Source organism: Melanaphis sacchari, unplaced genomic scaffold (assembly GCF_002803265.2).
Source record: "Melanaphis sacchari strain LSU unplaced genomic scaffold, SCAv2.0 Contig53_pilon_pilon, whole genome shotgun sequence".
In the NCBI taxonomy this organism is placed as follows: Eukaryota; Metazoa; Arthropoda; class Insecta; order Hemiptera; family Aphididae; genus Melanaphis; species Melanaphis sacchari.
Window position 1 is genome coordinate 618440 of NW_020271371.1, and position 24739 is coordinate 643178.

A 24739-nucleotide genomic window follows, 5' to 3' on the forward strand; every position below is an offset into this window, starting at 1 on the left:
GAACAACAATTTATAGACCGTATGTTCGGTTACCTAAAAATAATTCACGCATACCACATTTTGCACATAACAAATTTACAAATAACTGTAGTTCAGCATAGACTGCTGACCAGCTGCTTCCTATTTTAAATAATTAAGCACATGAAACACTACACCGAACATAAAAGGATATTAAATAAATGCACATGCAAGTGACGATTAGCACTCACCCTTAAAGAAAAATAAAAAAAAACCTGTAAAGTAACTTGTTTTGAGTTTACAACGTCATTGAGTAGGTCACTATATACAGTAAGTTGAACTAATTTTTGCTTAAAACAAATTAAACAGACTTCAGTTTCAGGGATAGCATGAAAATAATCTGGTCTGTATTCTAGATTTGCTATAAAATCAAGCCCATAATTTCAATTATTTTTTATTTCAGGTATTAAAATTGACATTATGTGGGTTACTATTAGTTATTGTTTTGATAAAGTGTTATTAAATAAGATAAACTAAACTATATTGAATATGGTTATAAGTATTATAACTGATAGTAACTCAACTCAATATTGATGTAGTTACCACGTAAAACGGATCGAATAGCTAAGATTATAATATAAAAAAATCGAATTTATTTTAAATAATTTGTCATTTCGTGGTATTCAGTAAGTAATAATTTACGGAGAGGTATAAAAAGCTTAAATTCCCTAAGAATTTGCTATATTTTGTTTAAAAATTTAGTATATACAACTAGATTTAATTTTCTACCAGAAGCCCCGTTCAAAATTGAAAATGAAACAGCGGCGTTCAGCAAATTCACTGATTGTGCAAATTAACTGCAGTGACCTGATTTCGCGAACACATGACCTGCACCATCAAAATCGGCCCTGTGGCACAGTAATAGCGACATGTTTACATCAAAATATTATGTTATATACGGACGGCGGTCCACCCTTAAAATGTATCAGTAACACAGTATGTCAATATGGGACAGTACATATATATATATTTATTATATATGCTATATACGGCTTATAAAGTCGGTTGGGGTGTCGGCAGTGATGTTGACGAACAAGTAAAGAGGGCGGGAAACACGTTTGCCCTATATTCGCATTTCACGCGTGTACGTATATATGTCATCCAATCATCGTATTGGTTGCGAGTGTGTGTGTGTATATGTGTGTATGTAACTAGAATGGATTGTAAATCGGTTTTAACCGAAGCTGCAAGCGCGCGCAAATTTGAATTCATTTCCACCTCCGTCGCCGCAGTGCTTTAAGACGCGCATCGTAAGGAAGGTCACGGAAAGATGAGAAAAGATGCAGCGATGACGATGGCTGATGAAACATATATATATTATATATATAAACATACACAGCTATATATTTAGGTACATCGTATACTGCAGACGGCGGACGAGAACCCGGAAAATCCGGAAGTGATTGCGCTCTCGGGTGGATTTTTTCAGTTTTACCTTTTTACCTATACATGTATTTTTATTTTTACGGTAGTAATTGCGTTTTCCTGCCGCCACAGCTGTAGAGAGTGCTGATCGTCAGACGTTCTCTCCAGCCCCAATCACCCTTACCGGCCTAACCCTGCCACCACCGAAACGCTGTCGAGTCGTGAAGAGTTAGTGGGGGTATATTACACGTCCACCCCTGTCAACCGCGCACTCGGCCGTGAGCGCCCTGCCGAACGGAAGCAATTTTCGCTATGCGCACCGAAACTAAAGGCCTAAAAGTTAATTGTGCGCCGCTGCCGCAATCCTTCCACGCACCTGCACGCGCCACATGCACCTCGTCGTCTACTTTTCCCATTCAACTTCTCCTCATCCTTCTTCTCTTTCTCTTTCATCTACTCCTCTTACTGCACTTCCTCCTATATACTCATATACTTCTCCTCTTCCTCAACTGCAACAAACACACCTCTTTCACGATAATACAAACATAATATATATATATGGATATACTGTATAGGTATTCGTTAGTACTTTGAGGGAAATTGTCTATTTGCGCATCGCTATCGAATTTTCGTTTTTTCTCCTTTCAATCCCTTCACCGCCCTCTAGATTACGAAAACTGCTCGTTTCGTCATCCTATATATACACAGATACCAACGCGTAAATATTTTATATTTATATATGCTGCACGAGGCGCGAATACTTGAAACATTAATATCATAAACTTTAAGCAAATTTTTAAGTTCGTCGTTACTACACTATATATTATAATATATATAGCCTAAGATTTTTCATAAAATTTTACTTTCTATCCAGTTTTTTTAGTTTCTACAAAAAAATATTAACTGTGTGAAAGATTTGTAAGAACATTTTATTTAGTAAATAACAAGTTCTACAAAAAAGTTTCCTATGACTTTTTTTTTAAAAATCAAAAATCCCGTGATAATATCTAAAAAACTACACATTTTAACATTTTCTCAAAACTTTGAGCTTTGAGCGACCTGTTAATAATTGTTCTGTGATGATTTTTTTTTAAATATATCTAATTCGAAATTCAGACGAATTGGTTTAAGTTATTAAAATGTATGATGTATATTATACGGTTGAAAGTTCCAAAATTAATTATTATTAATAATAAATGTCCACTTAATATAAAAATAGATTTAATAATCATGGTAAAATATTTATTCATTGTTTCAATGTTTTTAAATTGAAGGCACATCATATTCGTAAACATTTGCGATTTTTTAAAGTAAAAATGTTATTTTATACATAATTTATACATGTAATAGATCTTAGACATGCAGCTAACAATTGTTATATAAGACTAGATTACATTTAAAAATATATATATGTATAATATTGTAATAAAATATCTATGCTATATCGAAATTATCCCAAATCGACTTGTGGTGCATTTTAACCGCGAAAACCTTATGAGAAAACACTGCATTGGATAAGACTTAAAATTTTATGAGAAATAAGTAATTATATGAAAACTGTTACAACCGTACCTGTAGTCTCCCCTATAATATGTAGTTGATCATTCGATATACGTTATCATGTGTGTGCCGTTGCTCTATAAGCATGCTACAGGTATAAAATTTCGTACTAGTCTCACACACGCACATTTTTCGGTACCTATGTGCGAACCGCAATAATAAAATATAAGCACATAAACAAACAGGTACGACATAATATAATATTGCATTATTTTACTTTCCCAAACCTGTTTTATACACGTTCGGAGTGTATAGATTTACCCTTGTATATAATATTATATTATGAAATCGTTGTGTTATGTGGAACTCGGACTGATATATTGTGTTTAATACCTACATAATATTATTATTTATTTATCTTCGGAGTAAATCATAATATTAAACTATCAAATTTAGGTTTCGAAATTATTTTTTCAAATAGGTACGTATTTAACTAAAAAATCAAAATAAATCTATATTTTAATCATTTTTGTATCACAAATATTTCTAAGTTTTACATTGTGTTATGAGACGTGTGCAGTTTTCATTTGATGCAATCGGAAATAGTGAATATTTTTTTGAAAGTTTGAATGTATAAATATCAAATATTGAACAAATAAAGGTTTGGGAATTCGTTTGACTAACATTTAAAGTTTAAATATTAACGAGTATAGTAATAGTAGACAACCACTCTTATGGGATGTATTCCCTTGGTATATATTTTACTCCGTTCATTAGAATCTAAAATATTTTTTGTAAACAATCACACTATGTGGAAAAATACAGAAAACATTTTTTTTTTTTTTTTTTAATAAAAATGAAGTATTCAAACTCATTATTCTGTATACATTTTTATTTTTTAAAATTTCAAAAACCTCACTTGGAAAATTACTGTAACCGGTAAAACGGACCACTCAGCATACAATATAATAATCACCTATATACACCACGCCTAATGTACATAATCCATATGCCTATATGTGCACATTATAGTTAATTGAGATCAGATATCATCGAGAGATGAGTGTGTCACTTGAAGGTATATCTGTTTGATTTGTGATCCGCTGTACAGAATATTATACAATAACGCGTTCAAAGCTTTCCCAGTTATTCGTTGAAATCGTTACAGGCACTAGATACATTATTATAATATTATATACTTTCAATTTATAAAGCCATGGTTTTTGTTTACACGTAATATGTTTACAATGGTATACAATGTTGAATGCGTGTTAAATGGGTCAACCACTGAACCACAGCAGTATTTATTAAAATATTGGGTTTAGATTTGTTTTGAACGCATTAAAAAATATTTTGCAGAACGATAACTGATAATAGGTACCTAGATAAACAATATGCATTCTATTGAGGTATATAGCGCAGATGGCTTAAACACGAATTATATCTATTTAAAAATCTAGATATATTGTGTTGCACATCGTTCATTTTTTTTTTTTTTTTTTTTTTAATCGAATACTAAAATTTATTTTAATAACACGGTATATAAACTTCAAAACTAAACATTTCCATAATTATAAGTCATTTCTGACACTAAAAAGAAACAATATTTTATCATTAGTTTTATTTAAAAACTTATGAAAGAATCTATACGTTAAATTCGTGTATTTATGTGTATAACTGTCTATAACTAAGATAATTCACAGGCTATTCAATGCAGTCTATAATTTGATTTTTCGTATCTACATAATATTGTATGTTGCAAATGTTGCGATATTAAAAGTAATGATGTAATTGTAATTTATAATTCTATTTTAAAACTGGACAAAACAAACGATATATTTCTGAATTCATAACTAGCACGATAGTCTTAAGTACCTATACAAGTTAGTATTATAATTCAAAAACTGTGAGGTGATAATAAAATTTCATTAAAATTAATAAGTTAAAAATATCAAATAGTGGTATGAGTTGAGAATTAAAGATTTTTGACCCGAAATGTTGCATATTATTTTAGGGTTTCCATAAGTATTGATTAATAAATGAAAAACATATTTATTTGTTTAACTACTCTCATCGCTTGATATACATACTTAAACAAAGTTATATTAAAACGAATATAAAAATAAATATTTAATAATTTTATTTTAATTATAAATAACATAATAAAATGATAAACAAAAAACAATCTAAAATGTGACTAATAATATTTTTTTAAATTTAAAATACAATACAATACATCCAAAACAATGTTTAAAATGTTCAATTTAAAAATTATTTCAGTATTTAAAAACATTTATTCAAATACTTTACATAATTGTATAATATCAATGATATTCGAATTTAATAAAAATCTACACAAGCTTAACATATTTTAAAAATATATAATACATTTTCAATCTTTAAACTCATAGATATTTTAATTATATTTGAATTTCCATGCAAAATACACTTAATAAAATGTTAAAATTCGTTATTTTAAAATTAAATTATTACTTATAATAGTTTAGTGAACAGACGAACAGTAATAATTGCTTTTAAAATTAAAAATAATATTACTTAAGGATCTTTTTATTACTTGGCTATAAATTTGTATAAAACATACTTTAAAACTTTATAAAATAATAAAACAAAAAAACCGCTTTGATTTTATGACTAAACAATTCATCAAGATTAATAAAATTAACTTATTGTTACAAAAAAGTATATTATGGATACGATATATAACTTTTCTTCTTCTTCTTTATCGGCTATTAAGACCATCCCGTCACACATCCAATTCTCCATCTTTCCCTATCTAGTGCTTGTACTTTCCAATCCGGTCCTCCATTAAGTGTCTCCACGTCTCTTTTTATCATATCTTCCCACCTCAATCTAGGTCTCCCCAATGGTCTTTTGCCAACTGGATTCTCGTCCATGATCATCCTTATTATATTGTTTTGGTTTCGCATAACATGTCATAATATGTCTAACTATATATAACTACATAGATAAACAACAAAATCGGAACATTTTAGTTGCTATTCATTTAATTGATACTTTAAATACTTCAGAATTCATACTATTATTGATGTTGATCTACAGCCATTCAAGTTACGTCTACCTCTCATCTACATCATACTTGGTGCTAAGTATCAGTCGTCGCTCGTAGAAAGTAAATACACTTTGTAGTTCAATATATTATATTTAAATTAAATATTATATAAATATTATAATTAGAGACCAGAATTTTATGCGTTTGCATGTTCATACTAAATGTATGCACTTACACGAGGGTTTGAAATGTAGGCGATTCAGACCCAACTGATTCTCTAGACCAAATTTAATTTTGCATATAATGGTATATTTAGAGGGTTGAGCTACATTTTTTCAAAAGTACATATAATGTGCATATTTTTTACAATCTTAGTAAATAATCAAATTATTTTAAGTTTTTATTTTAGAAATCGTAATTTTTAAATACTGCCATACTAACGAATAAAAAATACCGTCAACACAGTATAGAATTTTATCTTCTCTAGTTCGATACCGTATTGATAAACTATTATATGACAAATTAAATTACTTTTAAAGTGACTTCTTAAAGTTGTGTAAAAATTTAACATTCATTTATTGGTAAGTGGTAACACCGCAGTTTTTATTATATTACCTATATTTGTTTAAACTGTTTTAAAAACATATAGAATGATGTTATTTTTTTATATTTAAATATTTTGTTGGTATATTTAAATATTGAAAAGTCATAAAGTTATATTTATTTTTTTTATTTGTTCTAATGTTTGTATTGTTTGAAATAATATAAATTTATGACGCATATTTGAGCATATTTTTCAATTATTTGTACCTAAATATTAATGTATATTTTTACCCTTTTACTTTATATATTTGTATCATATTTGCCACATTATTAGTGCATATAATTTCGGTTTCTAATTATAATATAAGAATGTAACATTGTAAAATTAATGTTAAGCCAAGTACTTTTTGGCTTCTGATTGATGAAAATATTATATCAAACAGATTAACGTTTTACAAATTCGATGGATTAATATTATCAACGTCGTGTACTCTAATAAAACAAGTATAGATTTGTAATAATAGTTTTCTGCAGAAATTTAAAATCAAATACGTGCGTGCGTTTTTGAAGTATTTTACGAATATTTAATTAATATAAATTCGTAGAATGGTAAACATCATAATTCGTTAATCGGTTTAACGTGAGTATTTATTTTCTACCATGATTATTATTTTATGCATATTAAATATTAATATATGTTTAAATATATTTTTTGACACGTGTGTAGTGTGTACTAACCCACAGGACTCCGACAGCCAGCTAAACACGCGTGGGTCATCTATAATAGTTGTTCAACATTTTTTCGATAAATGTGTATAATCGCGTCTGATTTTTTTGTTCGTCCCGAATATAATATAGGTGATCAAATAAAATATTATTCAGCGGCATAAATTATTCTTTGCAATACGTAAAATTCGTTTTGAAAAACGGTTAAATGGTTTAATTTTTACCCGGAAGAAAAATTGAGCTCAGTTTACTATGTTATGATAAAATTATATTTTTGCGGTATCTATAGTATCTGTATATTATATAATATTAAGTATTAACTATTATTAATGGACATATCAATATTTTATCTCTTGTGAATTTTGTAGGTGCTTATAACATTTTGAGAACAAATGATACTGTACAGTAATTGCGATAATACAAAAAACATTTATATTGTCAACAATAAATCTGTATAAACAAACTGAAAATGTTAACCGAGACGACGTAATACTATAAGTGGTGATATGTCTATAGTGTATACAATCTATATTAAATACCACACAGATATAATGTCCAATGTGATCGTATTTTTCGTTTTATTATTTTTATATTTAATTAAACTTTTTTTTTTTCAAACGGTTCAAAACTTCTAACACAATGTTTGGTGATTTGCTTACATAAATAATATCGAATATGTTAACTTTTTTTTTAATTTGATAACTACCTACTAATCAGGTACTTAATTTCTAATAAACTTAACAATTTACCTAATTAAAGTATCCGTATAGTATAATAGATTACATTATTACGGTTTATGTATTTGAAAGACAATAAACATAAAATTAAGAATGCGATAATAAAGCAAGTCCAACAAAAAGGCGTAGATATATTAGTAATTAGTATATTACTGTTTTGTTTGATCACATTTTACACGCTTAATTTAATCAAGAAAAAAAAGTAAATAAATATCAAATATGCCAATCAATAATTATAAAATACAACAAACGTGTAATTGACAAAACTACTACAGACAGTATGAAATAAGATGGAATAGTAGACGGAATTTTTAACAAATATTTATTTATGATGAAAAAAAAAAATGTATTAAATTTAATATTCTTCTGTGTTCTTATTTCGAACTCGTACACTATGTTTTAAATAATATATTGCTTACTAGCTATCATAAATTTATGAGTTACCTAGTCATAAACTATAACCTATAATTTACGTTGACCTAACTTAATTAACTCAAGTCTGGAGTTAATTATTTTTATTGATTTACAAACATTTTTAAATTTTAAATAACTACAAATACGATCTTACAGGCACTGTAAGTATTTAAGTATCTAGAAATTTGTTCACACCACAAACGTGTTTAATTTTGTTGATGCGTCCCGACAACGTTTTACGTATCTCTGTTGCGGTATGATAACTGCTCAGCTGTTATCCGTTCGATACTAAGCGACGAGCATGGCACATCGGCTCATATCACGATTCACGACTGTCTCATACGAGTCATACGACATGTATGTTCGTTCGAATTTCGAGTCATACGCAGAGTTAAGACTGTTAAGAGTGTTAAGAGTGTTAAGACTATTAAGAGTTAAAACTGAGTTCAGTGAGTACTGAAAATATTGGTAAGAAATGTCCTGAGCGTAAGCTTGGATTAAGGGTCTCCTCATGTGTCGTGTTTGTATCTCTTGACAAAATCCATGTTAAAAATGTTCGCGTTTTTTAAATTTTAGATAAGTCTTACCGTGATTAAAATACCGGAAGTTAACATTTTCCATCATTCGCGCGTTTACAGAGTTAGGTATTGAAAGCCTTATTTGTTGGTTTTTGGTTCATCAAGCGATGGGCAAACTTTACGTGGACTTGTTATTGAACTGTCATTACAGCATTTTCGTCGCAACTTCTTTTTCTTTTTTATTGTATTTGTTTACAGAAAATGGAACACATCCACATGTTTTAAATCATCTTTTCATCTGTCTTCAATCTGCGTCCAGTGAAATTTGATGTAGTTTGGTAACTATTGTTTGAGCAACAACCAGTATTAAGAGTTAATGTTGTTTTCTTTAGTTTAGGGTGTTACTTGTGTTAATCGACAACTGTTGTGATTTTGTGTTGTTCCTGCCCGTGGTTTGAACGTTGTGGTTTATTTTTTGTTCATTGACTTAATCGACAATAACCGTGGCTGGGTAGTCGCATGCACGTGAGATCTATACATTTTATTGTATTAATTAACTTTAATACCTATGTTTTTCAGCTTATATTTTGCACGAGATTAAATCTGTCATTTAACAGGGTTATATGTGAGTATTGATCTACCATTTGTATTATATTTATCAGGTATTAATGTTGTAAACTAACCAAGGGCAATCATTCATAAAATTATTTATTGTTATATTATCAGCCTTCTAATGTAAATCTAATATTTTTGTATAATAATATTTAACTGTTCTTTCAGTGACATGATTTTTCAATATTGAAAAGAGTTACCACCCTTACAACAGAAATTGCTGTACACCATACAACGTACAGTCTTCAAGTTATAATCATAAAAATATCACTATAGGTATGTGTAGGTAGTGGGTATCTGTGTAATATAATATACCAGCAATAATGTCTAAATTGAATAAGTATAACGCTGGCATAGTTTATTAGAGATTTTTTATAATTATTAACATTGCTTAAGACTTAAGAGTCATGTTAACTATCTTGACTGTAATATATACAAGTTATACAAATCATTAAAAATCTTAAAAATTAATAATATTTACTTGATACAATTATTATTAATCTATTATATCTGGTTTGCATCAAAGAAATTCCTAAATAGCAGAATTAAGATGTAAAATAAAAATATAAGACACTAGCTAAAACATTATAAAGGGAATAATGCAATGCAAAGAAAAATTCATCTGAAACTGTTAAGCTTTGTACTAAAAATAATTGAAAAGTGAATACATCCTATACCTAATATCAAGTAAAAATTAATGGTAACTGAAGAAATAAGAAAATACATAGCTCTGCCTTATAACAATTATACATTTAATTTTTAGTGTTTATTATAAAAATGAATTAAAAATTAGTACTGTTTGCAAACTAATTAAACATTTCACATTATATTTTTCAAATCGGAATCTGCTTTAAAATATTATAATCTAAGTTGTTATTTTATTTTATTTTCAGTTAATATTAATATTACTGGAATCGTTAATTATTACTATTTGCTGTAGATTATTAATAATATAATATAATAAATCCTAATATAAGTTGTTATAAACTTTAAGCATTAAACTGTTTTTGATACATTTACATAGTTGTCTAACAATTGATAAAAATACTCCAACTTCCAGGGATAAACATAAAGAACATTTTATCATAATTAAAGTAGTATAAAATCATAAATATTTGAAACTTTTTACTATTATGCATATTATTATTATTATTATTATTATTATTTATTACAATATATATAATTACATTTTCAAAATATTTAGTGTAGATAATTAAAAGCTAGTAATTATAGTATTAACTTATTCACACCATTTAACAATATATTGATAATAATTTATAATAAATTAATAAAAATAATATGTATTATAATACTTTAATTATTATTAAGTAATATAGTAAATATATTACTTATATATCAAAAAATAAATAACTAATTGCAATATATGTAATTATACTATAAGATACAATTAGAAACAGTTTAACACACTATTCGTTCTATGATTTTCTTTGTGTAATTCTTTATCATTGAATTAAAATTTAACTTACTATCTCTTGCAACAATTTGCTTGACGATAATAGGTACTTATAGCTTATAGACTATTGTAGAATAAGAGAAGCTACTTCTCTAAAAGTTCATTTGTGAAATTATACTAGAAAAACTGAAATTACATTATTTAAAATAAACCGTTAATTTTTTTTTTCAAAATATAAAAATATTTAATCGTGTTAATTTAATAAAGCAAGCAAATTATAATCATTGTACTTACTTCTTAATATTAAATTTAAAATTTAAAACCTATTTTATATTATAATTTTAATTTTGCTTGAAAAATTTCAATTTACTAAACTAGGAATATGTTCACCTCCTCTCCTTGCCACAGTATTTTTTATTATTTACACTTAAACAATAATCAATTATTTTCTTTTTTTTTTTAATTATTATTGAGATTTATGATTATTGTAAAGATAAATTTATTTTCATGTATTAATTAATATCATTTTTACATATTAATAACTATTAAAAGTTTTCTATTATGTGTAAATCAATAAAATGTAAATATTCTAATGGATTTTATACCATTACACTTCATACTGTAAAAGAATGAGAATTTGTTTGTGATAAAAATAGCCTATAACCAAATACTTTGAAAATTTCATAATGTTAGGTAAATATTTTCATACACAATTGTATCAAGTTTCTATGGGTAATATTTTATTAATTACAATAGAATAACTAAGTACCTATGTTATTATTTTTCATTAAAAAATTAAAATATTCATTCTCAAAATAATGTGTGTAAACAATTTATTTTGCATATCATGTATTTAAGATATTTTTAGATTATTTTGAGAACGACTTGCATATATTTTTTAAGTTCTTCATAAACAGAAAATGTGTACGATTTATTTTAAATAACATATTGTAATATACTATAGTTACTGAACATGACTGTCATTAATATCAACCGCTAGATGGCGTTATCATATACGTTTCTTTTTTTCATGAAAATAATATTTTTTTTCCTAAATAACTAAAGTTTAGTTACTAAACCATTCGCTTATAAATTTGTAATCTTTTTTAACAGTAGACACTCAACTATTATTAAAAATTTATAAACTAGTGGGTAGTACGAAATAACCTACTCCAACACTACCTATTCTTTCAATTCTGACATAGTTTTCCGGTTTTCAACAGTTTGGTAGGTAGGTAGTTTTTAAGACAGTTAAGTATTATAATCTCGATGATTCAATCACTTTTATAAATAACTAATCAGACGGTATATTAATGACTGACAAGAAAGAAAAATAGTACTTAAAAAATAGTTTTTAATTTTATAATTTAACACTTAGAAATCGATTATTTACATAATATCTAAGCGTTGATCGAGATATATCTATACATATATATGCACTCTTACATTTTTTACGGCTTAAATTGAGGTATCAATCTACTAATAAAATACCGAACACTGCAAAGTTTTTTTTTTTGTGTGTTTATATAGATATTAAATTATAGTAATTATAATACTTATCAAATATTAGCTTTAAATGTAATCCACATATTTTATTAATACATTAAACATTTTATTACAATAACATTAGGTAGGTAGACGTGTAGTATACATTAATATACTTATAAGTTGTTACCAATAATATCTACTAGGTACCTAATGTTGTATAAAGGATAATTATTATAGGTAGGTGTGCACATAATTATATGACATAACATATAAATTGGTATTACATTTACCACGCACTATAATAATAATATGTGCTGAAAGAAAATTCTTTTGCTGTATAATCATCATTTTAAATGGCTGTAATCGCAATATTCATGGAGAGTTCGACCAAACGACGCTATCGATCCAAGACACGTAATTGGACACCTTCGTGTAGACGCCAGGCACATTTGGTTCACCACACAGTTTCCCGAACGACGTAATACCCACTTGCGTGTACATACACTCAAATTCAGGATGTACGATCTGTAATGGTCCACCTGAATCGCCCTAGATAGCCAAATAAGTGCATAAAATATTTACAGAATCAATAACACAACAGTTTTAAAATATTTCTTGATTCACAATATACTTGTATGGAATCTCATGAGATCTAAACTAAACATTGTTTGTGAATGAAAAAGAAGCACTAAAATGACAACGAAATAGTGCCATGTCCTGGTATCCATAAAGAATGGTCATCTATTTTCGTGGTGTAACGTCAAATTTATATTACCTAAGTTACAAAATATATAATACTATATAATCTGACATTACATTTTTAGTATATCAAAAACCGTTATCCATAGATTTAAGAACACAAATTAACGGTAGTTATCGTATAGGTTACTCAACAGTAGGTAGGCAGGTACCTACCTACTGAGGTACCTACCTGTATATGAACAACTATTTCAATTCGACAAGTTAAATTTACCAATAAATAAATTATTATAGATTTAGTATTTACTTTATAATAGATTAGTACCTATTCATAGTTATTTAAATTTTAATTTCGTACTTGACACGTGTCCTTGCCACCTTCCATTTTTCCGGCACAAATTTGATTGTTAGGATTTATTCCAAATTTTAAGTTTGGACTCCTGGAAGACGAATAGCTACGATTGCATTCATTTTGTTCCACTAAATCTAATGATACTTTCATCAATAAATTACTTGTTTGACCAGCTAAATCAATAATAATAATAATAAAATATATTAATCAATAAATCACTAAATAATTTTAATGAGGTTACGAATAAGGCACGAAGCCAATTATTATATTATGATATAGTGCAGCGGTTCTCAAACTTTTTATTTCGCGTACCACTTAAGTATATTATCAATCAGTCGCGTACCACTGAAGATTAAAAATCCTACCACCAAGCGGCCTTCCGCAGTTCCGCGTACCATCATGACGTAGTCTTTCGCGTACCACTAGTGGTACGCGTACCACAGTTTGAGAACCGCTGATATAGTGCAGTATTATCTATTATTTCTAAAAAATTATAAAATTTGAATTTAAACTTAAGTTCAGAATGTATATAAAAAATGGCTTTAACATTATTACATGCACGTTTGGACACAGTACATTTTTAGAATTACCTAATAAAATAATTGATAAGTACCAGATAGAAATTATAGGATGATCACTAATTATTGGGATAAAACATTAAAACATATAGGTACCTTAATTATAGATATTAATATAAAATATATTAATTTAAATATAAATATATATTAAAAGTATTGACGTATTGTTAAATTGTGTCTAGATAATATTTGTAATATATATATATATATGTGTGTATGTTATGATAATAAATTAACTAAGTTTTTTTTTTTTTTTTTAATGATTTATAGATAAATTATTAAGACTTTTACTTAGAAGATCCTCAAGTTTACTAGCATGTATTTGATCTAATTTAATATATTGTTCAAAGTACATTATATAATAATTGGTTTTTCGATTGTAGCAATTGTTGCAACATAATGTTAATAATAATTAATATGTAGTACCTATGTACTATTAATAATTTGAAAATGACTTAGAACATTTTTCAAAATGTTCTTAAAACTACATAAATAGTATACAAAAACCTGAACTAGTTCTTCCCCAACCAATGGCGATTGCTTGTTTAACAGTCAATTGCTTTTCGGAGTTTATGCATATCGGTAAGATAAATTGATTGAATTTAACCGGTGTGCTTAACCGGAACAGACCGATATCGTTGTACATTGACGGAGGTTTGTAATCTGGATGCAAGATGCGTTGGTCGATTTCGCGAACCTGAGGGTCTGCAGCACCTTCATTTGAACCTATGTTGTTGTCACCCAGCAAGGCCCATTTAACTGGACTTCTGAAGTAAGAATAACCGTATTATATAGTTGAAATTCGTTTCATAATGTATTAATATAATATTATGACGTATATTGGTCTTGGATAAAAAAAAAAAATAAAAATGAAGTACCTAATTAATTATAGTTGGTACGTATAAAATAAAAATAAATAAAACACTTCATAGATATGTTGAAAATAAAATTTAGTTTTCACTTAAAAAACGAAAAACATTTATATTTTTGTAGTTATCATACCTGTTAAATGTTTATGTCGAGTTAACGTTATAATGGGAACTTACTTTTTTCCAATTTCAGAACAGTGTGCTGCTGAAAGCACATAACGATCGCTAATCAATGATCCACCGCAGGCCCATTCGACATTCTTAATTTTCTCTCCAAATCCTAAAAGAACCTGAATATTTCTGACTAATTATTACAAACATTACACATTTATTCTATTTATTATTATTTGGAGGTAGCACGCTACTTATATAGAATGTTCAACGCTTAGGTAGATACTGTAATATTTTAGTAGGCATCTAAACTGCATGCACAGATAGAGATGGAAACAGTAGATATCTAATATTTTAAATTATAGGTAGGTGTGCACTGTGCAGGAATAATATTGCACTAAGCATGTATACTATAACTATTTTAAATATTATCATACAGTTCTTAGAAAAATAAGAACATTATCTTGAGATATTCATGAATATTTTTTTGAAAAAATGAGTGACAAGTTTATTATTGTTGTGAGTCACCATATTTATATCATGGGCAATTTCAATAAAACGATTCGCTTAAATTTAGTTTAATTTTTTTTTACATTAATTGATAGGTACTTGCCATATGAGGAAATTCCATTTCCTCGGCTTTGTCCCCGCCGACGATGGTAAGAAGATTTTTGCTGATCATATTTTTCGTTCGACAACTACCGGAGTCGATAATTCCACCACCCTTCGTAGTCAACGAATAATATTCTCTGCACACTACACAAAATCATTTGGAGTTTTTAAGATTTAAACGTTATTGCCGATAGTAAAAAATAAATAATAATAATAATATTTCACTCGCTTTCGGTGGAATTTCTACTGAGGATTTCTTGTGAAGTCTGACAGCATACGATTGGTGTTTGTCCACGGAACCTGCATATCTTTGGATACACCGAAAGGTCTTCAGCAGCGCGAAGAGCTACTGGACATTGATTGATTGGCTTACACGTATAATCGTCGTTAGTTTTTGTTATCACTTTGCACAGCTCATCTACGCAGACAAAGGTTGAAATAAGACCAACATAAGCATTGAGTTAATCCCGACTTGTCAGTCTCACCGTCTTTTCGGTTCGAGAATTGTGAATTGGCGGTGTACGCGAAAATCAAACACCATACAATAGCCTGTTTCGACATATTATCAAGAACGAGAAAACGAATACACAAACGATATAGATCACACTAGATGAGAATCACAAATACATGCGAATGATTTACGGTTATATACATAAAAAAAAAAAAAATCAATATTATGATGTATGATTTATTGCCGTTTTCAGTCAAAATGTCAGCTATTTCGAATTGATCTCAATGAACAGACCGGTTGGTCTAGTTCATATTGTCGAAGAAGTGGTCGATTGGGTTTTTCAATATCCTCCTTTGCAATATATTATTTATTGCTACTTGTCATATTATTATTATGTCAAATAGAAAATAGTCTTATTACATACACGAAGTCCTTGATTTGTGTATGTGATTATCTAAGACAGTAAGACAACATTTTCCTAGAAATCGCATAATTGTGCGTCACACCGTAACGCATGTGATATCCTTCCTCTAGTATAGGTAATACGTAAACTGTATGCTAAGGTTTTTGACAATTATGAATAAATATTAATTAATTACTTCTAAAAAATACAACAATTCAAATGTATACAAATAACATAAATAAATCGTTTAGTAGATAGGTACTGGATATTATCAATGCCAAAGATGTATAAAACCTGACACATTATTAAAAATAATAATCTCTATTTCTGTACGTTTATTATTACTTAAATAGTTATAATCTTCCATGCCTTCCCTCTTCCACCGACTTAAAAAAATATAGCTCACCGTATTATAGCATTTTACTCATGACTATAAAAATATTTATATTCATACTTTAAAAGCGCAATTAATTTTATTAGATCCGGCGACACGTTTCAAGGTACCTATATATTTAAACAAAGTTTACAATTTATCCGGAATATCTAGAAATTATTCATACTTTAAAAGCGCAATTAATTTTATTAGATCCGGCGACACGTTTCAAGGTACCTATATATTTAAACAAAGTTTACAATTTATCCGGAATATCTAGAAATTATTCAAATTTTACCAAGTCATTAAGGGATATTTTAGACACTTCCCCACCAATTGTTTTTTTATCGAACGCAAATACGTATTTATAATTTAATAAATCCATTGCCGCAGTTATCAGTGGCGAATAATATTTATACTAGTTATACTTTTTTCTTGTGCAAAATTAAAATTACTTAGAACAATAATACGTATAGAACGTAATAATAACGTGATAGCATAAAGCTATAGGCTGGGCAGGGTAGCCGGATTCACTGGTTTTGCGGGGGATCCAGAACATATTGAAACATACTATTTTGACGTGGATTGGCGGTGCTTATTGGGTTCAGGAGATCTATCGGTAACTCACCGAACAGTGTGACTTATGAGCAGCGGTTATTATGGTCTTCTTTTTGTAGGATGGATTTTATCATTCGTAGAATTATTATAATGGTTAGTATTAATAGAAATAATTGTGTTATTATTACTATTATAAGTTATAACTATTATTACTATTACCATAACCAGACTCGTTGAAATGTTTGATTGTATTATTTGTATAAGAATGTTCTTTGTTTATCGATTGTTCTATGGCATCATACATTTTGGGGAACCTTTCAGCAAGGGCTAACAAAAGTTTGCTATACCTTATTTTTATCCGCGGTTTCTACATTTGGTAATCCTTGTTGTTCTACTTTATTTTTTTCAATAATCTCGTCAAAATCTTTTAATGCTGATTCGTCGTATTCTATCGTATTCGTCGTTTTATTTTTGAAGTTTGACTTGTGTATTTAATTATAGTTTTCTAAAAAAAAAAAGCCTCTGGGGGGAATATATCCCCATATCTCCCCCCATAATTACGCCACTGCTTACTTGTAAAAAAAAATCCCCTTCTATTAAACTGGATATAAAACTGGATACAGTTACAGGAGTTAGCAACGTACGTACCTATTATATTCGTGTTGTACATTATGGACGGTAGCATATACATGCAAACAAGCGCTTGCGAGTGTATTACAATTATAGCGTGTTTTTAGTTTATTGATATAAACATTAATTAAAAATATTATTTATTATCATTAATATTTTCAATAAATCAATCATCGGTATCATCTAACTTTAACATCAAACTACAATTTTAGAATAAAAAAATATACTTTTCAAAATTAATAATTGTGATGAAACAAAACTACCTAAATTTCTAGCGATATCAAGTTAGCAAAACTTTAGTTGCATTTAAACATTTTAAACTATTTAACAATTTTAACAATTGAGGCAGATTTAACAACTAATAAATAGAATATTGAGAATGTGTAGGCTTCAAGGTATTTTAAATTTTCCAACCAAAATAAATCGATGTAAGGTACTCTGATGCAAAAATTTATTCTTTTGTCATTTTAATAATGAAATGTATTTTAATTTACTTTTTACTCTTGATTAAAGCAATTTTACTATAAATAATTGATTATAAAACAAAATTAGTAAATATACTGTTATTGCATGTTATTTTAAACATATTATGTTATCAACAAAGCAGAAAGAAGACATAGACACTAAAAGTGAAGATATTAATAACTATGAAAGATCCATCATCAATATAACTAAAAATGTTGTTCTCTAACAATATATTATATTTTAGTTCATTCACAAGAATGGAATAAGAAAAAAAAACACATGAATAGCATTGGAAAACTATTATTGTGCTTATAATTTATATGGATTAATAAAGTAAATAAATCATTTAATCGTTTATAAACGTACATTGTTATTGAAAATTGATAATTTATAAATTCTCTAAAATCCAATCAGTAAAAGAAGTAATTTTGGTATATACGCCCGGATCAACTCCACATAGTTTACCATAAGAAACAATGCCCATCAAATAAAATTGTTTTTTTTTAAACCACATTAATGGACTTCCGGAATCACCCTGAAACATATTGAAAATAAAATGCAGTTTTTTCAGATTCATCGTTTTAATGAGAATATGAATATATTACATAAATGTATTATAAAATATAACAGAAATATAGTCTGACATACCATCTTTAATCTAATTTGGTTTATCGTATACAATGATGTATATTATATTAGTACTTTCGTTACACATTACAATGACTTATTCAATGGTAAGATAAATTTGACTTCTAATATACAGCGGAGTGTTTACCTGATTTCCTTTTTTCAAAATAAAATCGAAATAAATTTATCATTAAATACCTGACACGAGTCTTTTCCTGTTTCTCCAGCGCATAATACTCTGTCATCGATTAAAATTTTTTCATTTCCATATATTGTTGAACATTCCGCGGGGCTTATAACTGGAATTCGAACTTCTTTTAAAGATGAATAACTTTTACCTCCTAAATAATATTTATAATTATTATTTTATAAATATTACGAAATACTTTTTTTTAAACTCCTATTATGTTAATAGACATTAAATCTTTTAATACCATATTTTATCAATAATAATAATTGTTTGATTCTATACTTCTATAGTAATTAAACAAAATATAATGATTATAAAAACATCCAATTTGCTGAAATATATTAAATAATAATTTTATAGTAAATAAATAATTAATATACTGAATTCAGTAGTTCCCCATCCGGCAATAAACGGCAAATTATTTCCCATATCAATGTTTTTCATATCTGGCGATAGTGGTAAACATATTGGTTGGATTAATTCTAGCCAAACAAAAAAAAAAAAAAAAAAATACAACATAAAATTATATAAAAAATAATTAATAACATTATTTTTTTGTGAATGAATTACACACGATACATAGTACACATTTTGCATATTATCTTTGTCAATGGTACTGATATAAATCTATTTTATTAAAACATATGTCAACAATAGTACTATGATAAAAAATAATATATTTTTTAATAGTCAACTAATAATAGATAATATAAGTGCAGATAATGATATCAACATAGTTTTTCAATGGATAAAAATAAAATAACGATTATTAATATAGATATTTGGTATAGTAGAGTATTCTGCAGTTGAGGAAAAGTGCTAAAAAAAACTTACCAGTAAAATCGATATTATTTTTCAATACCAGTAATGCAATGTCGTCGGTTAAAGTACGTTTATTATATTCTTTATGTTGTATAATACGTTCAATCGGAACATCTAATGGGGTAGCCCCATCATCGATTTTGGGATCCAAATCCAAGTCACCTAAGCGTGCCACTGCCCTGTAACAAATTTAAAAGTTAATTTTTAGAGACACTCTTAATAACTGTTTTGGACAATAAATACTGTTTTCACAACGTGATTTGTTAAAATATGAACGAAGAGTACCAATTATTAACAGATTTGACTTAGAGGTTAGAATCTAATGTGTTTTTATTGTATAAACTTGTCTCCCAGAAAAAATTCTCAAGTCTAAATAATAAACATTTAAAGTAGTTTTTAATAAATATTTAAAGTATATTTACAAAATCAGAGTTCATTAAGACCTATATAAAGTGTTCCTCTTTTAAATACAAAATCATCGAAACCTAAATATTCTACAATGATTGATAATTTCGATATTAGGACTTCAAAAGTAGTTATTGATCATTGGTATTATTTGATTGTATTTTTTTGGCATGGTCTATCATATTATTGTCATGCGAAGTAACTAAAAATTAACTAAATGTTTACCTTTTAATAAACAGCTTCTTCAACTCATTAAACGTGGTTTACTTACAATATTTTACTCCCTGTATTGTTCACACACGTGGAAGCAGTTAAGACGTGTTTGTTAGAAATTAATGTACCACCACATAGCCACTCGATAGAACTATTGGTATTTTTTACATTCTTATATCCGAGAGCTACCATCCACGGCCAAGCACCTGCCAAATCGTAAATACTAAGATAACTTAATTGAATTTATATTTAATAATTTTTAATTTTTTTATACTGGAATAAATAAAAATTAATTTAAAATAAAAACAAAAATGTTAACCTAATTTTGAGTCACTTCCTCCAATTATTCGAAGGCTTGGTATCTTTCTTTGACCACATGTATCTTCTGATGGCAATTTAGATGCCAAATTTGATTGGTCAGCATATGATATACTTGGTGTTTTAAGTAAATCAATAAACACAATATCTAAAAATGTAAAAAAAAAAAAAATGAATATTAGTTAACCTTTTTATAGTTATATGACATGTATTCATGTTTAAAAACTATTAAGATATAAATAAAATAATGACCTCAAGACAATATAATAAAGTTTTAGCTGAAATAACAACATATTTAAAATAGAAATTGGGACGTTGACTGAGAGTAATTTATTTTAAACACATTTAATTTCTACTCCCTCCCACACAAAAAAAAAAACCAACTTAAAGAAAGCACGGAGAAAAGTTATATTTTTAACTAATAATTGGTTTTAAAGCAAAAAAAAAAAAAAAGAAAAGAAAAATTATTGACTTATTACTTAGTGTCAATGTATACAACATATGAATTACTTACTATCTTTAGGAAGAGCATTTATAATTCCCACTACAAGGGTTATGATCATAAAATATTGTTCTTTTCCCATGTTGATAATTGAAGGTAATACTGCAAGTAAAAATAAGTTTAATTATTTTGATTGGCATATATAGCATGATACAGCATGACACATATATATATATATAATATATTATTCGCCCAAATGCCAATATAAAATACTTATTTAGCTATGTATATGGGGATTAAAATTAGGTAACTGTTTGTAGTTTAGTTTAACTAGGATTCTCATTTTTTGATAAATAATTTAAGTAAGAATAAAACTTTTTTTTTAGTATCATATTAATAGTAAACTTTACAGTATTTTTATTAGAAAAGTATTTAAGTTTTTATCTTAGGGGATTATAAATTATTTTAGTGATCACTTACTCGTATCATCATTGTTTATTTACCAAGTTGCTTTAAATTGTAATTTATTGATATTATAAATAATAAATACAATATATGTTACTAAAATTGAGATTAAATATGTTTCGCTAAATTAAATACCTATCATTATTATCATTATAATATACGTCATTTAAACATTGTTTTTTAATTATATTTTATTGTATTTCATTATATTATTAATATGCATAGGTACCTAGTAATAAATATAAAACGTCTATTACACACATACACACACACACACACACACACATATATATATAAATAATAAATTTAAGTTTATATATGATTGTTTTGAATATTAGGTAAAGTTTTAATTGGATTTAAGAATGACATTAAAATAGTGAATTAAGGAAATTTAACTATGATGTTTTGTGCATATAATAATGTTAATATTATTACACAGATAAGCACCTATTTGTAGTATAAGTATGTAAGTATATTAAAATAAAATAAAATAAGAAATTTAAATCTAGTATACCAACGTCATATTTCAAATATATTAATATAAAAACCAGTTTAATAATACATGATTAAATTGCTATGTTTAACATTAATTTATTATAAGATACGAAATGAGGAGGGGATAAGTCATGAAAAAATAATGATTTAATTGGCCATGATATTTAGTATAACATTGCCTATCAGTAAACAAAATTATTACTGAAACAAAGAAATATGCAAAATATCTTATTAAAAAGTATACAAGGAAAAAAAAATATATCTCTAATAATAAATCTATACCTTTTTATTTATTGAGACTTAAACATTTAATATATTTATATTTATATGAATGTATACTTATTTGTAGTATGAATAATGTACACATAATATAGATATGTTTGAATAAAATAAAATCAACTTTTGAAATCGTATTTACCAATATCTAATTTTAAATATCCTATTATGCAAACCAGTTTTATGATAAATACTACTGTCGTTAATATTGATGTGTATTATAAGTGATGGTCTGGGGGAAGGTGGTGTGGAATCGACCATGAAAAAATTATAATTTGAATAGAGAATCGGTTTAGATATACCTGACTCAACCCAGTCAACTCACAAGAAAAATAAATAAAAAAATTTAGTTGGCCAAGTGTGTTGTTCAGTAGCAAACGATTTAAAATTTAAATAAATGGCTATAGTAAATTGGACAACAGCACAGAATACAATAGGTGCAATGAGTAAATTCATATTTTAATAGCCAACTCATAACAAACATTTCAAATTTCAATTTATTAAAATTTTATACCAAATTAAATTAAAATACTAATCTGCTACTGTTCATCATGACTATTATTATTATTTAAGAGTTTTGTCTGTAATAATTAACTAAATAACTATTAAAGGTATCAAAACACAGAAGAATATTCAAAATATCAACTGAAAATCTTAAGCTTAAAAAAAAAAAACACCTACAACTTATTTTGTGTTCTAGTTACATGATTTATAAATTAATTATTATTATGTAATTATTTATATTTTATTTATTGATAAATAGTAAATTTTTAAATCTAAGACCATATTTTCAGTATTATATTTTTTTGAAAAAATATCAAACTGTTTATGATCCATTGATATAGTATATTATTTTGTTGATTAAAGCTTTAACTTAAATAAATAGTAACTTATTTATCAGGCTTATTAAAAAAAAGTACATATATTTATTATTTATATAAAATAAAACAAATATAAATACCTAGTTTGTTTCTTTTTTTCCGAAAACGGTCTTGATGATGGTATTTCTGTTGTAGTATTGTAGTACTACTCTGCACTAAATGTAAACATTTATTGTCAACGTAGTGAAGCACTAGCACAGTAGTAATACAAACCAAAAACAAATAATAATAATAATTATTATTATAGGTAATAAACTGCCATCGAGTATAACCGTGGTATTGAGAACACCTTTTGGTATAATGTTATTTTTTCCATTTTTAATACTAACATTGACCATTGGTCATTCGTGTACGTGATGTAGAATGTTGTTTTTTTTTGGAGGGGTGAATTTGTTTTCGTCATTAAAACTCACACTTGATGTTTAAAACATAATGGTTCCTAATAATTAGAGTAGTGAAAAATAATAAAAAAATATCAAACTTAAACTATATAAATATTATGACGATAGTATTTGCAGCAAAAACACTGTAATTACAATAAAAAAATCTTATATTTTTAATTTTCAATTTATTACTGTTAACGCTGAATGTCAAAGCATTCTGTTTTTGTATACAATGAGACAGGTTTTTATATATTTTGTTTTGAAAACACAACTTTTTTGTTGTATAATTTAATTACTCGTATAATAATTAATAATAATCATTATCTATGAGAAAAAACTAAAAATGAATCAACAGATGAATCGTTTAATTTATACTTAAATAATATTATTTTATGTGATTTTGATCTTAAACTTTTTGATAGAACTTGCGGTTATTCATTTATTATATTATACATATAAACTGGATATCAGGGCCGTCCTTAAGGGTCCTGGGCCTCGCGCTTTTTGCTTAAATTTGGGGCCTCGCGTTTGAAAAAAGTAGAAATTTATATCAAAAATTATATAAAAATAACGATGTTGATTCAATGTAAAAATATTGAAATATCAATAATACAATATTATCGTAATCGCAATACATCGCTGTGGTGATGCGGGTAGCAAGCAGCAGTCTTATTCGTTGAATTGTTATTGCTTATTAGTAGGGCTCGGAAGTTGATGACCTTAAAAACAATAAAAAATGATCATAAAAATGGAAA

At 27.0% G+C, this 24739-nt stretch overlaps 1 protein-coding gene and 1 long non-coding RNA gene across 2 annotated transcripts; one reads left to right on the forward strand and one right to left on the reverse strand.

Moving 5' to 3' along the window:
* Positions 1 to 8669: 8669 nt before the first annotated feature.
* On the forward strand, positions 8670 to 10193 carry LOC112599592. The gene is made up of 3 exons (XR_003114948.1): positions 8670 to 9190; positions 9245 to 9477; positions 9633 to 10193. It is a non-coding gene; the product is annotated as an uncharacterized LOC112599592 (long non-coding RNA).
* Positions 10194 to 12509: 2316 nt separating this feature from the next.
* On the reverse strand, positions 12510 to 23761 carry LOC112599564. The gene is made up of 15 exons (XM_025346502.1): positions 23682 to 23761; positions 21557 to 21646; positions 21044 to 21190; positions 20783 to 20930; positions 20119 to 20285; positions 19665 to 19766; positions 19293 to 19435; positions 18859 to 19002; positions 16073 to 16193; positions 15817 to 16005; positions 15589 to 15731; positions 15042 to 15154; positions 14503 to 14762; positions 13424 to 13590; positions 12510 to 12915 (listed from the first exon to the last, which is right to left on the reverse strand). Exons 2-15 carry the CDS (start codon positions 21624 to 21626, stop codon positions 12739 to 12741), a joined length of 2091 nt encoding a protein of 696 aa, XP_025202287.1. The 5' UTR covers positions 21627 to 21646; positions 23682 to 23761; the 3' UTR covers positions 12510 to 12738.
* Positions 23762 to 24739: the final 978 nt, after the last annotated feature.